This window comes from Alligator sinensis, unplaced genomic scaffold, assembly GCF_000455745.1.
Source record: "Alligator sinensis unplaced genomic scaffold, ASM45574v1 scaffold656_1, whole genome shotgun sequence".
NCBI lineage: Eukaryota > Metazoa > Chordata > Crocodylia > Alligatoridae > Alligator > Alligator sinensis.
In genome coordinates this window covers 656481-677576 of record NW_005842333.1, presented here as the reverse complement: position 1 = coordinate 677576, position 21096 = coordinate 656481, and the positions used below count along the sequence as shown (strand labels likewise).

General features: G+C 41.0%; 1 protein-coding gene across 4 annotated transcripts in view; it reads left to right on the top strand.

The window, feature by feature from the left end:
- KDM3A (lysine demethylase 3A) overlaps positions 1-21096 on the top strand; it is a 49151-nt gene that overhangs the window by 10164 nt on the left and 17891 nt on the right. For 3 of the 4 annotated variants that reach the window (XM_006028643.3, XM_025210072.1, XM_025210071.1), the window contains 13 exons: positions 2014-2116; positions 3416-3540; positions 4154-4226; positions 4312-4400; positions 6658-6818; positions 11325-11881; positions 12820-13021; positions 14289-14503; positions 16062-16214; positions 16414-16509; positions 16933-17060; positions 19133-19313; positions 20569-20738. In XM_006028643.3, coding sequence (XP_006028705.1) covers positions 2014-2116; positions 3416-3540; positions 4154-4226; positions 4312-4400; positions 6658-6818; positions 11325-11881; positions 12820-13021; positions 14289-14503; positions 16062-16214; positions 16414-16509; positions 16933-17060; positions 19133-19313; positions 20569-20738 — 2253 coding nt within the window. Of the gene's footprint in view, positions 1-2013; positions 2117-3415; positions 3541-4131; positions 4227-4311; positions 4401-6657; positions 6819-11324; positions 11882-12819; positions 13022-14288; positions 14504-16061; positions 16215-16413; positions 16510-16932; positions 17061-19132; positions 19314-20568; positions 20739-21096 lie in introns of those variants that run through there. The other variant, XM_025210073.1, reaches the window with a different exon arrangement.

Below are 21096 nucleotides of genomic sequence, written 5' to 3'. Positions count from 1 at the left end.
CAATCTCTGATTGAGTTCCACCAGAAATTCAACAGTCACCATCCCTCCATCCGACTTTCTCTAGAATACTCCAACACCAACATCCCCTTTTTAGACACAAGGATCAGTATCCAGAAGGGTAAAATACAGACCACAGTATACAAGAAACCCACAGACCAACATACATATCTGCACAGAACCAGCAATCACCCGAAACACACCAAAAAAGCAGTGATATACAGCCAAGCCCTCAGATACCACCGCATCTGTACTGAAGAGAACACCCGGGATTGCCACCTCACCAATCTTAAAAAGGCTTTCACCCAGCAAGGACACTCCTCCAGAGAGGTAGATCGCACGTTTGAAAGAGCCACCTGGATACCACGTGAAGAACTGCTGCAGCACATCTCCACTATTACTACACCCCACAACAGAGCCATCAGCATCCCAGGATCTTACAGCTGCACCTCCAGGAATGTAGTATACCTCATCCAATGCACCAAATGCCCTGATGGAAGATATGTAGGAGAGACCAGACAACAACTGCGCACCAGAATGAACGCACACCGGGAATCCATCAAAGACAGAAACACCCAATTACCGGTGGGGGCACATTTCTCACAGGAGGGCCACTCTCTCTCCAATCTCTCAGTCCTGATCCTCAAGGGAAACTTACACAACACTTCCCAGAGATGAGCCTATGAGCTCCATTTCATCAACCTCCTGGATACTAGAGATCAGGGACTAAACATAGACATTGGATTTTTGATACATTACAATCTGCCTGGCAACTGACTCCCCAGCCCAACCCCTGGCTTCTTTACTTGTCATCCCATCCAGGAAGAGCACACACCAACTGCTGCAGCTTTCGCAGCCTGACGAAGGGTTTTTGAACCCGAAAGTTTGCTTAATAACTGTTCTCCAACCATTTGGGTTGGTCTAATAAAAGATATCAAATTCACCCAAGGAACCTTGTCTGTTAGTGTCATGTTTTTATACCACTCTAGCAAAGGTTCCCATGGGATTTTTACATAGATGTTTGGGAAGTATACCCTGTAGTTTATCATATTGTGGCATTAGTAGTCCTGATTGAAGCTGAGAATGAAATAGTTTTAAAATAGTACAGGGAAGGGCCTTGTCTAATAAATAAGTACACGTTGTAAGAAGATTCTTCACTTCCAAAGCCAGAGGTTTTCAGAGGCAAGTTGATCTTAAACTGTCTCCCATGTACCACTGAGTTGTACAGTAGTGAAACAAAACTGTAACCCCATATTTTTATTTATTTATTTATTTTTTTAGATAGGCCCTTTGCCCTCTATGCTTCACCCGCAATTTACTGGTATTGGTTCAGGTGAGATTTGAGGTGATAACCAGGGATCCTGGGTCTCTTTGAAGAAAAAAAAAATCAGAAAATTTCTGATTTTTAACCCCCCCCCCCCACATTTTTCCGTGATTAAAATGAAATGCCACTTATATCTATATAAGTGGTGTTTCATTTTAATCACGGAAAGTGGATTTTGGGGGGTTTTTTATTTACTTTAAATCAGAAAATTTTTGATTCTTCTTTTTTTTTTTTTCCAGAGAGATCCAGGATCCCTGGTGAAGCTGTCTTTCACAAATGTTCATATACAAGCTCTTGCAAGTTTGTTATAGTTTTAGACCCATACATGTTACAAAAATGAACAAGGGGAAAATTGGTGGTTCAATTAAACTCTGTAATCTTTTGATAAGGAAAGAGTCTGAAACAAAAAATAAAGTGAAATGCAGATTATTTGTAGAACAATGCCAGAGTAGTTCTGGAGTTTTTTCTTTCAAATGGTCAAAAGTGTTAGTTATATGAGAAGTCATTGTATTTAGAGCACAAATCTATGAAGCAGATGTATCCAAGTAAGGAGTAATATCCATCAGGTTTCCTGTACATTGTTGCCAGTCTTTGGAGACTGACAGTGCTTTTGTTTGAAAAGTAATTGTGTCAAACATTTAGTGCTCTAAAGAACAACTCTTTTTTTGACCAAATACTTTCATCTTTAATAGGATGTGGACAGTTCAAAGCTTCCTCTTACGGAGGACCAGAATATTAATGAAGAAATTCAAGCTTTCAAAATGAAATGCCAAGATGAAAGCCATTTGTTGCAAGGTACAAGACCACCCTCTGTTGGAAAGATACTGGGAGTTACTCTTCATTGCTGATATCCACAGAAATATTGTCATAAGCTAGAAAATTCCCTTTTTGATTTCCTTCTCTACGCTTCCCTGAATGGTTGTCTGTTCTGCTGCCCATTCCCAACACAGTGGGGTTTTGTTTTGTCTTTTTTGTTTTAGATTGCTGGGGCACTGACACAATTTAAATGAAACACTAAAATATGCAGTAATATAGAGACTAGATCAGGACCTCCCCCCCCTCCAGCGGTCTTTAAACATAGGGACCAAATATAGCCTCACTTTTTTTCTCCTAGAAGTGGCTGAGCAATATCTATTGAATTCAGTGAGAGCTTCTTGTTTGCTTGGTACAGTACATGTAGAAATCAAGCTGCTTATCTATTTATGTGCCTGACTTCAAATGCACACTACTTTTAAACCCTTTTTCTACGCAATTCCATGACTAAGTAGAAACGCTTTGGAGAGCCTTTTTTGGTAGAGTTAAAATTTGCTGATAGTAAGGCTCTCCAGCAATCTTCAATACTGGTTCCTACAAGTCCTATTTTGTATAGATAAATGTGTGACTTCTGGATAAGAAGTGATACAGTGAAGTTAAGTGACATGGGAGTCCTTGAAAACAGGAAAAACCCCACAAATGTAACACACAGGGATCCATTTCTAGGTCTGTTAAATTCTCAGTCACCTTGGCCCCTGATGTAAGTGGTGGCAGCCAGAGAACCCCAGGGGACTGTTCCAGTAGGTGGGCAGTACTCCGAATGCAGAGGTATTGTTGTCTAACTCCCTTCTCAGAGTTATGGCAGTACCTTCTTGGCTGGTATCGTAGTGGATATGTGAAAGTTTCATCATGTTACTTTGCTCACTATTTTCAAGTGTTGTTCATTTGATTTCTGGTATACAGTCTTGCTGGCTAGGCAGCAAGGATACATGGGGAAAATAACAAGTTACCATAGAGCGGGAGGGCGGGTCAAACTCACCCCCCAGCCAGAGCCAGACTTGGGGCTGCTCCCAGGCTGGATCTGTGGAGGTGGTGGCAAGGGGTCTGGGTAGGTGGCAGGGGGTCCAAAGAGGGGGGAGGGGCCTGCCACTGCTTGCCATGTCCATCTGGGACTGGCAGCCCCAAATTCTGCAGCAGGCCCCTCCCTGACCCCACAACTTTTGGTAGCCTGTGGACTGTATGGAAAGGCTCTGTAGGCTGGATCCACCCTGAAACCATGTCTTTGACACTGCTGCCATAGAGCACGTCCCACTCTCTGAACCCCCTCTTTTTTTTCTTAAGGTGGCAAGAACATAATTGGTTCAAAAATAAGAATCTATAGTTTGAAACCATCTACTCAGTGGTTCACAGCAACAGTTGTAAATGGTAATTCGACTAAAAGAACGCTGGAAGTCAACTGTGAGGAGGTAAAGCAGCAATTGATCCAATGTGGGTAGCAAAGGCTGGAGTGGTGGGGGCGGTGGGGGAGGAATGGGACCCACCTTGTACCTAGTAGTAGTTTTGTTCTTGCATATCTACCCAGCTGGAATGATAGATCTAACACTTCATTCCAATAGATACAGAATATTTTATGTTGGGAGCAAATAATTTATGGCACAAGTAGAGGAGCAGAGTATTGAAATGTCCCTTCTAGATTAAGGAAAAAGTAGGTCAAACCCATTATTTTAGAATCTCTACTACTGGTACAGTAGTAGAGGCAGCTGGTTATTTCTGAGGATGCCTTCTAAAAACGCACATTATCAAACTTTGAAGGAATGCAGGCTTTAGTCATCTCTGAAACTTTGACTTCGGTTCCAAAAAGTTAGGTATTTTGAACCTGAAAGGTTCAAAAATATAAATTTCTCCATAATTGGAGTATTACAATATTTTTTTCCCTAAACTTAAAAAATGCTTCTGTTTCTCCTAAATTGCAGAGACTGTAGGCATTTGGATCTAGAACATCTCTTAGAAGTTTTTGAAAAGCATTTTTCTGTATATTAACTTTCTTTTATAAATAGATTACTCCATTCTTTCTTTAAGATGCCAGCTTTAAAAACACTTGATCCAGAACTGATTCATGTTGAAATTATACATGGAGATGATGGAAAGTGTGGTAAGATCTCATCTATTAGCCTGTAACTATATATAATATTTCGGTATGGAAAACAAGGCTATAACTTCATTGATTTCTGTTTCAGATACGTCCAAAAGAAATAGGGGTCTGAAAAGAAAATCATCTGAGAAAAAAGGAAGTGTTGGTGCCAAACAAACAAAATCTTGTCTTAAGGTAATTCTGTCCTTTTAAATAACAAAACAAAACATTAGAGCATTGTCATTTAAACGTTAAGGAGCATTAGGTAACATAGTTGGTTATACGGAATATAGATTTTTCTCTGGTTATTTATTCAGTGCTAGTTTAGCCATGGGAGTAGCAGTCTTTCTTTCAGTCATTAAGTGGAAAAAGAGTAATTCAGCTTGGTTGAGATCACTTTGTCATAAAAGAAGCTACAGTCATAGGTGATCATAGGGGTTTTTTTTTTACTTCCAGGGTATACTCTTCCCTTGTTAGCTGCTTGTTTAGAGAGATTTTAAGGAAGAGTATGGTTTATCTAGCTAAAAAGAAATCTAGGAAGAAGGGGAATAAAATAGTTATCCTGTAACGGTGCCTACCTACTTGCCTTGGGGACTAATGCTACCAGACAGTAGCATCTTTCATAGATACTGTATGTTGTTTCTTCCCTGCAAACAGAATCTGGTAGCAATCCTAATTTTTCCATTTCAGTGTCAGTCTGTGGCTTAAATTCAGGAAAGCTGTCTAGTAAAAGTCAAAGGAAGTTCTTCTGGGTGACTTAAATATGGAATTCAAAGTGGAGAAAGTGGCTTAGTTAAAGAACAGCATTTCTTAATTAGTTTCAGGATCTTGGACCTGAGAGATAAGGAAGAAAGGAAGATGATGTGAGAGCTATTGCCTTAACATTGTACTTCTGTTGATGAGTCCTGCACTAGAACAGCTATTTAACTCTAATGATTAGGTGTCACATTAGAAAATTTTAATGGCTTATCAGATGGGAATTAGCCTGGAGTAACTGCTTTTGTGCTTTCTCTGTGGATATTCTTTATTTTGTGGTAAAGGTACATTTTGAGCGGTTAATCTGCACAAAAATTGTCTTAATGTGGCATATGACTGTCCATAGAGGGACTTAGTATCAGCTAATTTGTTCTGATTTATACTTTTTGACATAGATAAGTCATAAAAGTATAATAGTTGCATCATGATAGAAATATCTTTAAATGTAGGACATAGAGGAATACATCAGCTGTTCAGACCCCTCTGGAGGTATTTTGTAAACTTTTTCAGGAGATGTTTAGGTATGGCAAACCAACTTTTTTTTTTTTTCTATCTAGTCAGGAAAACCTGAAACAAGTGTATTTTTAAATGAGATGTTAGTGAGAATGTAGATGAATAAATCAAAGAACAGGATTTTTCGCTTTTTCTTGTTTTTGGAGAGCAGTTCAAAGCACCTTCAGCCCTTGTGGTAGGTTTGTTTTTTGGGATTTTTGTGTTTAAGATTTGGAGGCCATTTTCTGTGAACATTTGCTTAAATTTTGAAGTTCAGCAGCTCCTTTGTTTTAGTTTAGTATCATATCTTGTCAAACTATATATCAGTCTTGACAGACTGGATTCTAAAGCATAAAGCAGTAACTTGGTTAGTCCTAGTGAAATGCATTGAAGGAAGGATACGGACACTGGATTTGACCCATTATTCTGCAGGGAACTAATGAAAAAGATCAGTGTCCTTGGAAGGTTTTGATCATAGTATCATAGTATTTAGGGTCGGAAGGGACCTAAACAGATTATCGGGTCTGACCCCCTGCCCCGGGCAGGAACGGGTGCCAGGATCATATCACCCCAGCCAAATATCTGTCCAGCCTCCTCTGATAAACAGGCAAGAGTCTGTGTTTTGAACCAGTAGTAGCTATAAAGCTGCTGTCTTCATAACTAGGTACAGATAACTATGTCTAGGCTACTATGGGGGTTTTATACTACTGGCAGTTCCATGTTTAGATTGATATGGAAGTTCTCTTATATAAACAGGTAAAATAACCTACTGCTACTGGATCTACTTTCCAGGGGATTTTCTGCACAAATTTAGATTTCCAGATAAGTTCTAAATTTTGTTTTTGACCTTTGTAGTCCATGTTTTTCAAGGGAGCAGCCTGTTGTGGTTTGTGGGCCGCAGTTAACTAAGATCACAAGATTTTTCTAATCTCCTTTCCGTGTTCCTTCTAATGTGTTCGCTTTCCTCAAATCCGCTCAGGAGTCTGAAACCAAATTTTCATATTCTGGGGAAACTGATGCTTGTTTTGAGGTTTTTCTGTTTCCCTCATGAACGGAAAGAATAGCTTACTGGAGCCTGTTGCAATTATGAAAAATCAGTGTGTAACTATGTATATTGGATAGCTTTAAGTAGTCATGGAAGAGTTTAGGAAACTTTTTTTTTTCCTGCTGCGACTAAATGTTTGTATCTCTTGATCCTTTCTAGGAATCTCCTGGTCAGGGCCATGTGCAGTCGGTACCAACAGTGTTTGGTGAAGCACTGCTGGGATGTACACCTGCAACTCCTGTTAGTAAAGGCCTGAGGCACCAAGGCATGCCTCAGCCGGCTAACTCGCCTCCCAACCTTGGTGCAGAAACTCCTCAGGGGTAAGCAAGTGGTGATCGATTATTCTATTCTGTTGTTTATGGCGTATAATACTTGTCTTCTGTTGACTGGAAGTTATTGGAGAGATGGCTGGGGGAGGGGAGGGGCGGATTTTAGAAATGATGGTAATTTTTTTGCATTCTTTGTGGATAAGGAAAATATATTACTATATTGTTAATTGGCATGAATATATAATTACTTCGGGTTATAGTCTCGCCTCGTTCCTTTGACTGGGTGTAATCCTGGCTTGGGTTGGGGGGGATATCTTAATTCTCTTCATGCTTCCATACATCTTTTTTTTTTAAAGATGGAGAAAATATGTTTGTATATTTTCTGAGGATTAAAACCTTTTTTATAAAAGATTTCAGTATGTGGTTAGAATCTTTTTTTCAGGGGTTCAAAGCGTCTTCTAAAGAGAAGGAGGTATGCTATGGGGTGAGGGTTTGGTAGTCCCGTGTATGGGGAGGTTTGGTGCGTGAGATGCCATTGATTTTTCAAATTGTCAAGCTATAGGAAAGGCCAAGGGCACTTTAAATAAGAGATTGTGGATGTAATTATTTTTTTAATCTCTGGTGGAACAACTGTTTATAACTCTTTGGTATTTAAATGTTTGTAAGGACAAGACTGGCTTTAATAAACCACAGTTTGACAACACCTTCTATAGCCTACCATTATATGAAAGGGTTTGTTTGGTTTTTTTTAAATTTTGATCAAAGCTTCTCTCTTTGTTTCTTTTAATGAATAAGGGAATAAAGTTATAGGAAAGGGCTTGAATTCCCCAAGTTCACATAGGAAGCCTATGTAGAGCCTGAAACAGAGTTCTGATTTTCTGACTCGGGCTGGGCCTTGAACCACAAGACTCTTCTTTGTAATGCAGTGGAACAGGCTTCATACAGGTGTCCTGGGCTGCTTGTGCCACAGAAGGTTGATAGCTACATTCCCAAGTTGTAGTAAACTTCAATTGCTTTAATTGGACTACTTTTTCTCTGAGTGTATTTGGTCATAATCTACTTTTTTCCAATTTAAAGCAGTATCTTATTCCTGATAGCTATGAAGGGCCAACGTAGGCATGTGAAAGTGATTTGGATATTATTATGAGCTGTGCACAGAATCATAGAGAAGTAGGGCTGAAAGGGACCTCCTGAGGTCATCTAATCCAACCCCCTGCCTGAAGCAGGATCCTTGCTATCCAAGCCATCCTATACAAATCTATTGTGTAACTTCTTAACAAAACTACAGTCACCCCTGACATCACATCCACATTGTTAATAAAGATGTTGATGTTGGGCTGAAGAGCTCACTGGCTAAGTTCATGGACGACACCAAGTTATGGGGAAGCGTGGTCATGCTTGAAGTTAGGCTACAGATACGGGCGGACCTAGACGGGGTAGCGCGTTGGGAGGATCAGAACCTGATGAAGTTCAATGTCAAGAAATGTAAAGTGCTCCACCTTGGGACAAGCACCCCCTCCAACACACCTACAGGCTTGGTGGCACCAAACTGACTAGCACCACAAATGAAAGGGACCTGGGGGTAATAATAGACCACAGTATGAATATGAGCCGGCAGTGAGATGCTGTAGCCAGTAGGGCAAAAAATACTGTGGCATGCATCAATTGATGCATCTCCAGCAAAACCAAGCAAGTGATTCTTCTGCTGTACTCAACACTGGTGAGACCACAGCTGGAGTACTGCATCCAGTTTTGGGCACCACACTTTAACAAGGATGTGGACAAGCTTGAGAGAGTCCAGAGAAGAGCCACCCGTATGATCAGAGTCTTACATGGCAAGCCATATGAGGAAAGCGTGAGGGATCTGGGAATCTTCTTTTTTCAGGCTGAAGACTGAGAGGGGATCTAGTAGCAGCTTACTGCTACATTAGGGGAGTACATGAAGGACTCGGTGAGCAACTGTTCACTAGAGCACCTAAGGGGAAAACTAGGAGTAATGGCCACAAACTCTTGGAAGATTGATTCAGGCTCAAAATTGGGAAAAACTTCTTCACAGTCAGGGTGTCCCGACTGTGGATTAAGCTCCCTCCAGACGTGGTGCAATCACCTACCCTGGAAATCTTCAAGAGGAGACTAGACAGTCACCTTGCTGGGGTCACCTGACCTGCAGTTATCTTTCTTGCTAGGTGCAGGGGGCTGGACCAGATGATCTTCCAAGATCCGTTCCGGTCTTACCATCTATGAATAACAGCCTAATCTGCCACAGGTAAATCTCTAGCAAGAAGAAGTACAGCAGCCAATGTCCTGCTACTGTAAAGGTTGTCAGTATATGTTGGAGAGATGCAAGGAAGAGGGCCATGCCCCTTCTACAGAGGAACATAAAAACCCAATCTGACCATAGGATAAAATTCCTTCCTGACCCCAAATGTGGTGATTAGTCTGACCCTGAGTGAAGGGGCAAAACCTTCTATTCAGAAACCTCCAGATTTAAGTCTCAGCAAGAGAATTGGCACACCCCACTCAATTTGCTCAGCCTTGGTTGCAGCCAACACCCAATGCCTCTGAGAAAGGCTTTAAAAACCCCTGATGGGCGTAGCAGCAGGCTGGTGGGGGTTCTCTTCCAGCCCCATGTGGCAGCCAGCAAAGCCCAGAAACATAGGAAATATCCATAGTAGAAACAGGAATAACTATACCCAGGTCATCCCTGACCAATTCCTGTCCAACCTCTTCCTGAACACCTCCAGTGATGAGTCCACAGTTTCCCATGGCAGTCTGTTCCGCTGCCTCGTTGTTCTAACAGTGAAGACGTTTTTTTTCTGACACCCAGTCTAAACCTATTTCCTGCAACTTCAAGCCACTGGTCCATGCCCTGTTTTCTGCAGCATAAGAGAAAAGGCGCTTTCCCCTTTTTTTTATGGCAGCCCTTTCAAGTATTTGAAGATTACTATCATGACCCCTCTTAAGTGCCTTTTCCACAACCTGAATAGTCTTGGCTCCTTTGGCCCCTCCTTGTATGATTTGACTTCCAAGATCTCTCATTCTTGTCACCTGCTTCTGGATCCTTTCTTAACTTTTCTGTGTCCCTTTTAAAAATGCAGAACCCAAAACTGCACACAGTACTCAAGATGAGGTCTAACCAGTGATGGGTAGAGAGGCACTATTGCCTCTTTTGTCTTGCACCTAATGCTTCTGTTGATGCACCCCAAAACCACATTTGTCTTTTGTGCAGTGTGATGCAGCTGCAGACTCGTATTGAGTCTGATTTACCAAGACTCCTAGATCCTTCTCCATAGTCATAGGCGACATGTGGGGGGGGGCATGTGCCCCCCCTGAGATTAGGGCTCGCTGGCTGGGGGCGACGGTCGGTGCTCCTCCTGAGAATGTGGTGGTGTCGAGAGAAGCGCCAGTGGCACTTCCAGTTTGTGATCAGCTGCTGGGGGAACTACCCCTCTCCCATGGTCAGTGATTGGTCCCCAGGATCAGGATGTACCAGTTGCCCATATCCATAGTGCTGCCATCCAGCAAATTGTCACCCATTTTGTGCTTGTATTTTTAATTATTCTTCCCAAGGAGTAGCAACTTGCATTTGTCAGCACTGAACTTCACCTGGTTAGCTTCAGCCCAGCTTTCCAATCTGTTGAGATCCTTCTGTGCTCTAGTCCTCCAGTGTACTCACAGGATTGTGCTCCAGTCCTCCAATGTGCTTACAGTCCTTCCCTGTTTTGTGTCATCTGCAAACTTGCTCAAGAAGCTTTCTGTTTAGTTCTCTAGCATGAGAACAGAGATGGAGAGTTAAAATCTGAAAATCATGCTAAGTTTATGGTACTGGTAGTCTTGCATTCTGCTCAGTTAGCACATTTTATCTGAAGCGCACACTCTCCTTTGTAAACTTGATCCTGCAGTACCATTTAGTTGTTTAATGCAATATACCTGTACTATGCATTGAGCTCAATAATTGCTAAAGCATTTGTTGGATTTGGTTAGTTCCTCTGTGTATGCAGCTCCTTCACACTGCGACAGTGTTAGAGAGAACTCAACTGTTGTGCCTGCAGTTGCCTTCCCTGTTTGTGTGTTTAAAGCCGTGTCCTATGTGCAACTTTTGAATTCTCAGGGGCATTTTTGTTTGTTTGTTTAGCTCTACTAAAATCCATGATTTAAGTTTCTCTTTAGCCCTTAACCCTGGTCCCAAAGGATACCATATTTTCTCACTTAGACCATACCTTGGGTTATAATACACACCTTATTTTTGAAAGGCAGAATGAAGAGAAAAAGATCTTTCCTTGTAGAAACTGGGTAGCAGCAGCAGCTAGGGAGCTGAGCCTGCTTGTTCTGCTCCAGGAGGGTCAGGTGCAGATCTTTCACTTGTGTCCATATCTGGCAGAAATTGTTCTTATCACATTTCTTGAATATACTGTGCATTACAATTTTCAGCAGCTGTTTTGGGCATTGTGCGATTCTTTTTGGGAGGAAAATATAGTAGCTTAAGATGGCTGAACTCATTGGTTTGACTTTTTTGGATATCATACTATCTTTAATATTGCATATTGTACATTTCAGCATCTGCAGACCAAGTCTACCAGAAGCACATCCTTCCAGTCTTAATACTAGTGTTAAAATGCCAAAAGAAGATCCAACTGCCTTTCACACAGAGCTTCTGTCTAAAGAACAAACTAAAAATCTTACTGATCAGAATGGTATCTATACCGCTTTGACGAACCCAGAATCTCCATCTTTGACCGACTCTCACAATAGCAAACCAAGTGACTTGAAAAGCAAATGTGAACCCTTTGTCAGTCCAATGACAAATGCCCCAAAGGAGTGTGTTTCTGTAAAACCAACACAGCATCTTAATAGCTCTTCCAGGTCAATGTCAAGAACCAGTGGAACTTCTGAACTTCAGACATTTTTTGATTGTAATCCCTCAACATCGGATGCCCATTCTGCCCCTTTTACTGAGCCTGGAGTTAAATTGCAGAACAGTTGCAAGGCAAGCCAGGCAGAAAATTCTTCATCTGTATGTTCCTCAATTAAAGGAAACTGTAGTGAATTTCTGTATGAGAGAAATGAAAATGAAGGGATTTCGAATGGAATCGCCAGTAAAGTCCAGGATAATAGTAAGTATGTCTAAGCTTAGGTATCCGCATAGATGTCTAATATTTAAAATTAGACCTTTCAGAAAAATGTGCTTCCTGGATAATGAATTACATGACAGCAATTTTTGTTTGACTTCTTAACTAAATGTCTCTTTCATTTTTGGAAGAGAAGATTAAATAATAAGATTAGGGTTCCCAACAATTATTTTAAATAACACAATCTAGCAGTTGAGTAAAGCTGTATCTGCATGTCTATAGGAAAAAAGCTTGTCACCACAGACTTGTATTCATAACTGGAACACAATTCTTTTTATACGCATAAGAAATAAGATTGGGAAGAAGGGTTGCAAAAGTTAGAATAGACATAAGATATAATATAATATATATAATATAATAGACTTAGATCCTCCATAACACAGTGGGAACCAAATTCTGCAGCAATACTACTAAATTCTGTGGAAACAAGGTCTTCTAGGCTGCTTTGCAGCAAAATGCTGAATCGTAGTATCTGAAGGTGTGTGTGTTGGTGGCATGGTGCGGGAGGGCAGTAACAGAAATTAGCTGGCTCATATGGCTAAGAGGCATTTTCAGACTGAAATTGGCAGGTGGTGCTTTAATTAACATTTCATGCAGTTAAGTACACTTAAAAAAGTCTAACATCCTGGGGCTTAGTTATTCAGGAAGGGGTGAATCATATAGATGTAAAAAAAGTGAGGCTCTAACACTGCCAATAACTCTTCTGAAGAAGCTTATGCTCTTTGATCAACTCTTGGACTCTCTCTGTTGAGGTCCCTTCCAACCCTAGCTTCTGTGAATCTATGAAATGCAGTGTAAAATATTTGATTTTTTTCAACTCCAGTAGAGAATTTAGCAGAAATGCATAAGGCAGGCAAGCGTGTGATTTGAATGCATTTTTTTTAGTCATTCGGATTCACAATCTGCACCTGCTTTTCCTGCAGTAATTGTTCGGAAGTCAATTTTGGCAGATGCCAGTAAAGTTAAGAAGCTGCAGCAGAGTGGGGAAGCATTTTTACAGGATGGTTCCTGCAATAACATTGCACCTCACTTGCATAAGTGCCGGGAATGTCGCCTGGACAGCTACCGGAAAAACAAAGAGCAAAGGGACTCCACTGTCTTCTGCAGATTCTTTCACTTCAGGAGGTGAGTTGAGTTTTCATGTATGTGTATGATGATGTTCTGCAAATGGGTTTTATGAGACTAGGGCTGATCTTGCACGGTTGTTGGTTGTAGCTGTGTTGGTCTAAGGACATAGGCAGGCAAGGATCTTTGGGTAGGTGTGATATCTTTTATTAGACCAACTAAATGGTTGGAAAAAGTTCTTTGTAAGCCTTCGGGCACAAACACCCTTTGTCAGGAGATCTCGGGGAAACCTTGGGATGGAGGATTCTCCCACTACGTTACAAAGTATTGACTTTTTCTGGACATGTAGTGGCAGAAATACAGCCCTGACAGCTACAGGGAAGGGGCAACAGAAAGAGGAAGCAAGGGAAAAGGGTAACATAAAAGCAAAGGACTTTAAGAGCAATATTTTTTTTAACTTGTGGTTTTATGTCTGAAAGGCAGCTTTTTAATATGTTGCAACGTTACTTGTCTCATGTGAGATTGTGGTAAAAAAATCAAACAATGCTAGCTTATCTTGCCAATAATATCAGTTGTTTTAGAAGTCTTGTCAAGTAGACCTTTGAAAAAGAGGTCTTGTGCAGTCTTTCTGCACACATGGAAAAGTATCATGGTGCTATGGAAAAGTGTTTAATTCATAGGTAAAGCTTTCTTGGCCAGGGACTGGAGGGCAAGTATTTCCTCCATTGTACAAAACCTGCATTGGAAATTGTCACTTTACTTCAGAAGCAGCTATCTTGAACTGTTTCATATATGGGGTGTATAAATTGTTTCAAAATAAGCAGTCTGATTTTCTTTTTTGTTGGTAGTTTTAACAGCATTTATTCTGAACTTCCTACAGGAAAATCTGAATAAAGTATAAGTTGGAAAGTAAGGGTTAATCGTTTCTATTGGGCTTCTTTCAATGCAAGTTGTGATTACGGTTAATTAGTTTAGGAATATTCTATTTTGTTTAAGTTTGAGTTAACAGTGCACAAATTCTGGCATTTAGTACAATGAACAGTCTTTGTTTCCTACAGCCTTAAAGGGTCATATTTTTGCAAACATATTTGAGACCTGTTGGTTTTGATTTTTAAGATCCAAGCAAAAACTAACGTTCTGTATTTCTTTCCAAACTAGCAGGGTTTAATTACACTAAACTGTTATAGTAGTGAGCAGTTGATACTGATTAATAGTAATCATTGAACTGCTTAGCGTTGTTGATTAACATGAACACACAAATTAACATGCTGATCAAAATGAATGGAAATGAACTAATAGAGCATGTGATTGTTTTCCCCTTCTCCAGGCTTCAGTTTAATAAACATGGGTTGTTACGTGAAGCAGGTTTCTTAACTCCCAACAAATACGACCCCGAGGCTATTGGCTTGTGGCTGCCACTGGCAAAAAACGTTATGGGTCTAGATCTGGACACTGCAAAGTATGTTTTAGCCAACATTGGAGACCACTTCTGCCAGCTGGTGATATCTGAAAAGGAGTTCATGTCTACTATAGAACCACACAGTAAGAATAACTCTTTTGTAAAACAAAATAAAGGACTTGTAAAATAAGTCTTTCCATCCTTCATGGAAAGGGATTGTGACACTCTGGTTTTGCTAGTGAGACTTAATACTTTAATTCTCAGTGGAGGGAAGCAGTACTACTAGCCTTACGGGTGCAACTATACAGTATTAATGAACCCTAATCATCATTCAGGCGTTCTAAATTCCCTTTGCTGAAAAGAAACAAAATGGTTCCTGTACTCTTACTCTGAATTGGTCTGGCAACCCCTCCTGTTCCAGAGAGAGGCTAGAAGTGCAGAAGGTAAAAGATGCTTTCCATGCTCTATATTTATCTGTTGCCTGTGTATAATCAGTCAGGCTTTCCAACTTAGTGATGAATAGCTGTGCTGGACCAGCACAGGTGAATGGAGTGGTGTCCTTTTCTCGTGCATCAAGTCTGAATCTTGCTTATTGAGTTCCATGCTGGCTACTTGACCTCAGCGGGGCAGGATCAAGTCCTCATAAAATAGTTAAGTTTCAGTCAGGTTCACTGCTATGACCTCCTGGGAGGCGCAGCAATGAAAAGAGAATTTAAGTGATAACCTAGCCTGGAAATATTTTTATTGCACCATCAGCATGCTTTTCAGTTTGAAAAAACAAAAATAAGGGGCTCCATTAGTTTCTACACAGTAGCTCTTCAGGGTAGAATTACAGTTAAACTGTGTGTGCGTGGGGGGGGCGATGTTCTTCTCCCTGTAGTTATCGTTGTGTAGTGAGAGGTGTGAGAGGATGGTTGGTTGCCTGGCTTCTCTTGTATGTTTTATATATGGATGTCATCACCATATATTTGGTACTCTTAACGGCTGTGCTTGTCCTCTCTCTACTAATCGGCCTCTCTAGGATTTATTTGTGTTCTAAAACTAGCATGGATTTGGACTTAAGGTGTATTTTCAGTTTCTGAAGCAGGTCCTGTTTAGACTCGTTGAGGGTCTTATCTAAGCTCTATATGATCACGGCGTTATCCTGCACCTTTTGCAATTGATGAGACTTCTGGTATCGATTCCAGCAGTAACTACAGAAACCTGACCTTCCAGGTTGAGAGACAAAACCGAACTTTGTATTGATTCTTAAGCCTCTGTTGGCAATGGTTTAAAACTCCCCAGTTTGAGGTGCATACAGAATGTGATGAAATGATGTGATTGAAAGTTGTTGCCGTTCTTTTGGAACTAGCTTCACAAATCGCTTGTTTTGCTAAATATTTATTGTGCGTGTTGAAAATTCAAGCTGTTTTAAACCTAGTTGTGGGCTTATGAATTCTTCCTGAGGGATGTGAGAGAGTTTGACAAGTGCCAGTCATTCCTATCCTGGACCTTTCTTTTTCAGGTCACTTATGTACAAGTATAATAAGCTAGACACGGATAGGAAATTAAGACCGTGGATCCATTGATTGCCACTTGATATGACAATGCTAGCGTGTGTTGCACTATTGAAATCAAGCATGGTCACAGTAACTAAACTATAGACAACTATTCCATTATGTCTAACATACTAACTTATATTTGTACTATCACTTACCTCAGAGCAGGTAGCCTGGAAGCGTGCTGTCCATGGGGTTCGAGAAATGTGTGATGTCTGTGACACAACAATTTTCAACCTTCACTGGGTTTGTCCCAAGTGTGGTTTTGTAGTATGCGTGGATTGTTATCGGATGAAAAAGAAAAGCTTACACCAAGGTAACACTTTTCTCTTTAACGAAAACTTGTGTTTTGAACAGTTGAGTTTAATGGAAGAAGGGACTTGCTGGAAATCATTTTATAAATGTGTAATCTGTATTTTGTTGAAAGAAGAAATGGGGGTGTTGGTTTGGGGTAGATGTGTGTGTTTGGGTTTTTTCTTATTAAACAGTCAGTCAAAATGTTAATTTGCTTTCAGATGGTGTATCTGAGACATTCAACTGGTTTAAATGTGTGAAGGGTCAGTTGCATGAACCAGAGAGTCTAATGCCTACACAGATAATTCCTGGAAAAGGTATTGTAATTATTTATGGAAGTGTGTGCAAGAATACTAAGCTTTCTGTTTGTTTGCAAATGATAGGGCCTGATTCAATGCCTGGGAAGTCAGACTTCATGAGCATTGGGTTTGGTCTTTAATAGATACTTGAATAATGTTGCGATTTGAGTAATACAGGCTGGTAAATGGTCAAAAAGCATATTTGCAGTCTGGCTGTACAATTTTCATCTTGCATTTTATACAGATGACTCCAGTTGGCATGTTAGTGTTTCTTTGATAGTTTAAATAGAAGTTGTAAAACTAGAGCGATGCAAATAAATCTGTTCTGCAAATGCTTGTTTCTTCTTTATCTTTGAATTGTAGCATATGCAATATAGGTGAATTCTTGATATCGTTTACACTTGCTTTAGCTATGAGTTCATTAATGATTTCTCATTTTAGCTCTCTATGACGTTGGTGACATTGTTCACTCTGTAAGAACAAAATGGGGAATAAAAGCAAATTGTCCTTGTGCAAATAAACAGTTCAAGGCACTATCAAAGCCGACCTTAAAGGAGGATGCAAAACAGGTACTGCTTCTGACTTTTTATGATTTTTTTTTTTTTTTACTATCTTCTGTAAAATATGGGCAAGACTGCAAAAGTGTTGTGTGTTGGCCTAATGCTGCCCCATTGAAGACAGTGGTTGATTTCTGTAACGAGTGGAGTTTAGGCCAATACTGACCACTTCTGAAAATCCTGCTTGGCAGTTTTGGCTTATGCATGTATACTTTTCCTACTTCAGCTTCCCTCAGTGTATGGACAGATGTATTTGGAACATTCTCAGTGTTGCACTTTAAACCCCAAGAGTCTAGACATGCACGCTACTTCAGACCGGTTTACCTTTCCTGGAATGTTTCAAAATCACACCAGGAAAATCTGATATTGTTTTGAGCCAGTCCTTGAACCAGTTCTCTTATGTGCAGACACAGAACATTACATACCTGGATGATTGACCAGACATTAGGTATCCCAAACTGCACTGCTCCTCACTGCCCCTCAACCCCCCATTCCAAAACCTATGCAGGACAGCAGGGCTGCCCTGGGATGCAGCCAGGACTCTGTTGCCCAAAGATCTAAACCTATGCAGGACAGCAGGGCTGCCCTGGGGTGCAGCCAGGACTCTGTTGCCCAAACATCCATTGCCCACAGAGACCACAGTCTGTAGGGGTGGGGAAGCAAAAAGCCTCCGTGGCAGTTTCACTTCCCTGTTGGGGGGGGGGTCCCAGGCTTAATTGGAAGAGGGAGTAGCCAGGGGGAGGGGGGCTTTGTGGCCCCCTCTTGTGCTGGGTGGATGATTGTGCCTGTTAACACCTGTGGGGGGCTTGAACAAAGCTGTTGTATAATGCACATTTCATAGAAGAGAATGAGCATGGAATTGGCAGCCAATGTGAAGTGGAATAGCCTGTTAGGCTGCTTGCGGAGCTCTAAAAAAATCCCCAAACAATCCCCAAGCTTTACTGAAAGAAGCAGCATGTTATTTCAACCCAGCTCTGCAGTGTCTGTATAGACCAGGCGCTTCAGCGGGGCTTCTCAGCACTTTTATCTAAAGCTGAGTCAACTGGCTATTAGATAAAAGTGCCAGAAAAGTCCCACTAAAGTGCCTGGTCTATACAGATGTCGGGTGAGTTGGATCCATCTAATACACTGCCTTTTCTGGGTATACTTTGGGCTTGCTGCAGGAGTGCATCAAGTTTAAAATGCTAGTTTTTCATGTCTGCAAATAGCTTTAATTGTTCCTTGCCTTCTGTGCTGCACTCTTGCAGCCAGCCCTGCCCTGCAGGTTGCACCCTGCATGCACATATCTCTGTGGCATTGCAAGGTACTTGAACAGCTTTCCAAGGAAAGTCTTTTCTAAGCCCCAGGTTGAGACTGGGAAGTCCCAGAGTACCCAGTTCGACCCTCCCCATCCCCAAATGAAACCACATGTGTTGTCGTCCTCTCCACTTCCCCCAGACCTGGTCAGCTAATCGGTGACATTTTTGGAACGGTTCAAGTTACCTTTATCTGTACCCTCATTAATGACAGAAGACTGGCATGCAAAAAGGAATAAATGGTTCAGAATTCTTGAAAGCAGAATTCATGTGAAATTCCTAGAAAATGAAAAACCTGTTTGCCTTGAGGATTCTAAAAATTAAGAAAAGAATAATATAAGGCAGTGTAGCTAATTTTAGTCTTAATGGCCATGACAGGAAAAATTGGCTGTTGGTGGTAGTTGAGTGCATTTTGTTTACAGTAACCAGACTAAACTTTTAGTGAACATGAATGCTGTTTTCTTTAACTAAAAGTAAATATAGCATCCATTTATGAATGACTGAAATCTGCAAACCAGTACCTTTTTTGGAATTCATAGTAGCCTAAAATAATTGCTAAAAAAGATTAAAGGTAATAGATTGATCTTCAGTAGAAATCAGGTGTTTCATAAAAGCTGAAGTATGGGTGTTCTGGGGGTTTTGTGAACTGAATTGGGGCAGGGGGGTGTTTTTGTATTTTTCCTTGCAAAAGAATTGGGAGCTGTAATTGTGCTGCTGTGTGTGGGTTCCTCCCCTTCCTTCCTAAAGGAGGATGTCTCTTTTAATATAAGTCTTCACTTTATTTTGCAGAATTTAGTACCTGGAGAAAAATCCACCCATCTGCATAATTTTGTCGTAGGCCCACTAGGAACTAGCTGTGATTCTCCTATAAAACCAATGGTTGGAAGTAAACTAGTCTCTTCAGTTAATACGTCTTCCTTAAATTGGCTGGCTGGCTTAACAAGTGGAAATGTGAATAAAGAAAACAAAGGTAAAGTTGTGAAAAACAAAAGCCTTGCATTACTATCAGTATTTAATGATCTAGTTAGTCCTATCGGCAGGATTTACTAAAGCTGTCCCTACTTACTGGGGTAAGGGTTTCACAGGACAGGCCCTAACTAACAACTCATTGTCTTGTGGAGGTGTCTTTATTGCTTAGGCATATCTTGAAAATTTTACTCAAGTCAGTTTTTGGAAATGTGATTTAGACTTCTAGGTCTTCTGCGCATTTTCAAAAACATTTTTTCTTGGACACTTCAGAAAACTATATGCTCTAGGCTACAGCCATCCAGCAGGAGGAATTTAATCAAGTTTTTTTTTAATTTACTTAATCTGGCACAGTACATGAATTGCAGCTTTGAGGAAGAGAATAGCTTTTCCTTCCTTATCCCTCCTTCCCCAGGAAATACAAGTCTCAACCTTTTATGGACTCAAGGCACCTTTAGACTCAAGTTACTCTGTAAGTTTGTGAACTGAGTGGCACCCAATTTCAAAAACCAATTTATATAATACAGTGCTTATCTCTTTGCAGAGGGGCTGGGGGATCAGTCAGGTAGGAACAAACCTGAGCCTGTGCTAAATTCTTTCTGTCAAACTTCTTCAAAAGATCTAGTGGCACCCCAGGGTGCCACAGTACTCTGGTTGAGAATAAGTGGCCTACCATCATGAGCCCTGGGTTGCCCTAGAACTGGGAGCTGTTCCATGCTGCCTTGCCCTCTGGGACAGGGGCAGGAGTGGGAAGTAGGGAAGGAAGGGGAAACCTAGAAACCTTAGCTGCTAGTGCAGTCATGGAGAAGGCCAAGTGGGAGCCTAGTGGGTAAGGGAGGAGGGGATGTAGAGGCAAAACTTAACCCCTTGTGGACTGCATATTGCCTGTGGGCTGCTAGTTGGCCAGCCATATCTTAGTGATCAGAAGCATAGTCAATTTTGCAAATCTGTTAAGTGTCATGTTGTTTTACTAGCCTGGGCTTTTGGTAATGGGAAGACTATCTGCTGGTGTTAATAGTGAACTCGTTTCTATTTTATACACTAACTAGCACTTTTAAAAAAAATTGCTTAAGCGGTAGTATCTTGCATTGAACCTAGCTGCATTGTAATTTGGCAACAGAGTATATAAGAAACTGGCTACCTTTTTAAGGTGCATATGTTTACATTTATATTAAATACAGGGCTTCAGATTCTGGCACATAGTTGCATGGGTTCAAACAACAATCCTTGTTTCAGTGGAGGCTTTTTCCCTTTTTCAGAGAAGGTCCTACCTTCTGCCTTAAAGAATGAACACAAACCTCTTCAGTCCATCCCCACATTTGCAAAGCCAACAACAGCCTTGCAGACGTTCAACAGTGCAATATTGACTCCCATGAGCAACAACAACACAGGTTTCCTGCGGAACCTATTGAACTCCTCCGGAGGAAAGGTATCCCAGGGCTTTGGCATTACTTTACTTTTCTTGTAGTTGTGAAGCCAGATGTTCCAGTTTGTCCCAGCTGTGCTGATCTAATCTCACAAGGCATGTGCCACAGTAAATAAACAAGGAGAATAAAAAAGGAAGAGATAATTTAGTTGGAAAAATCACATTTATCTGTCAGATGCATTCATGCTGCAGGCCCCCATTGCAGCCTTTCTGGAGTACAGCCAGTGGCCCACGCTGCCATTAATCCTTGCTTTGTAAAGGACTTTGAGCCATGCAGTGCTTCTAGATGGCCCCTAGCTGAGAGATGCAGCCCATTCACTGATTAATGTGCATTCAGGCAATGTCTGAGAGCTTTCCAAAG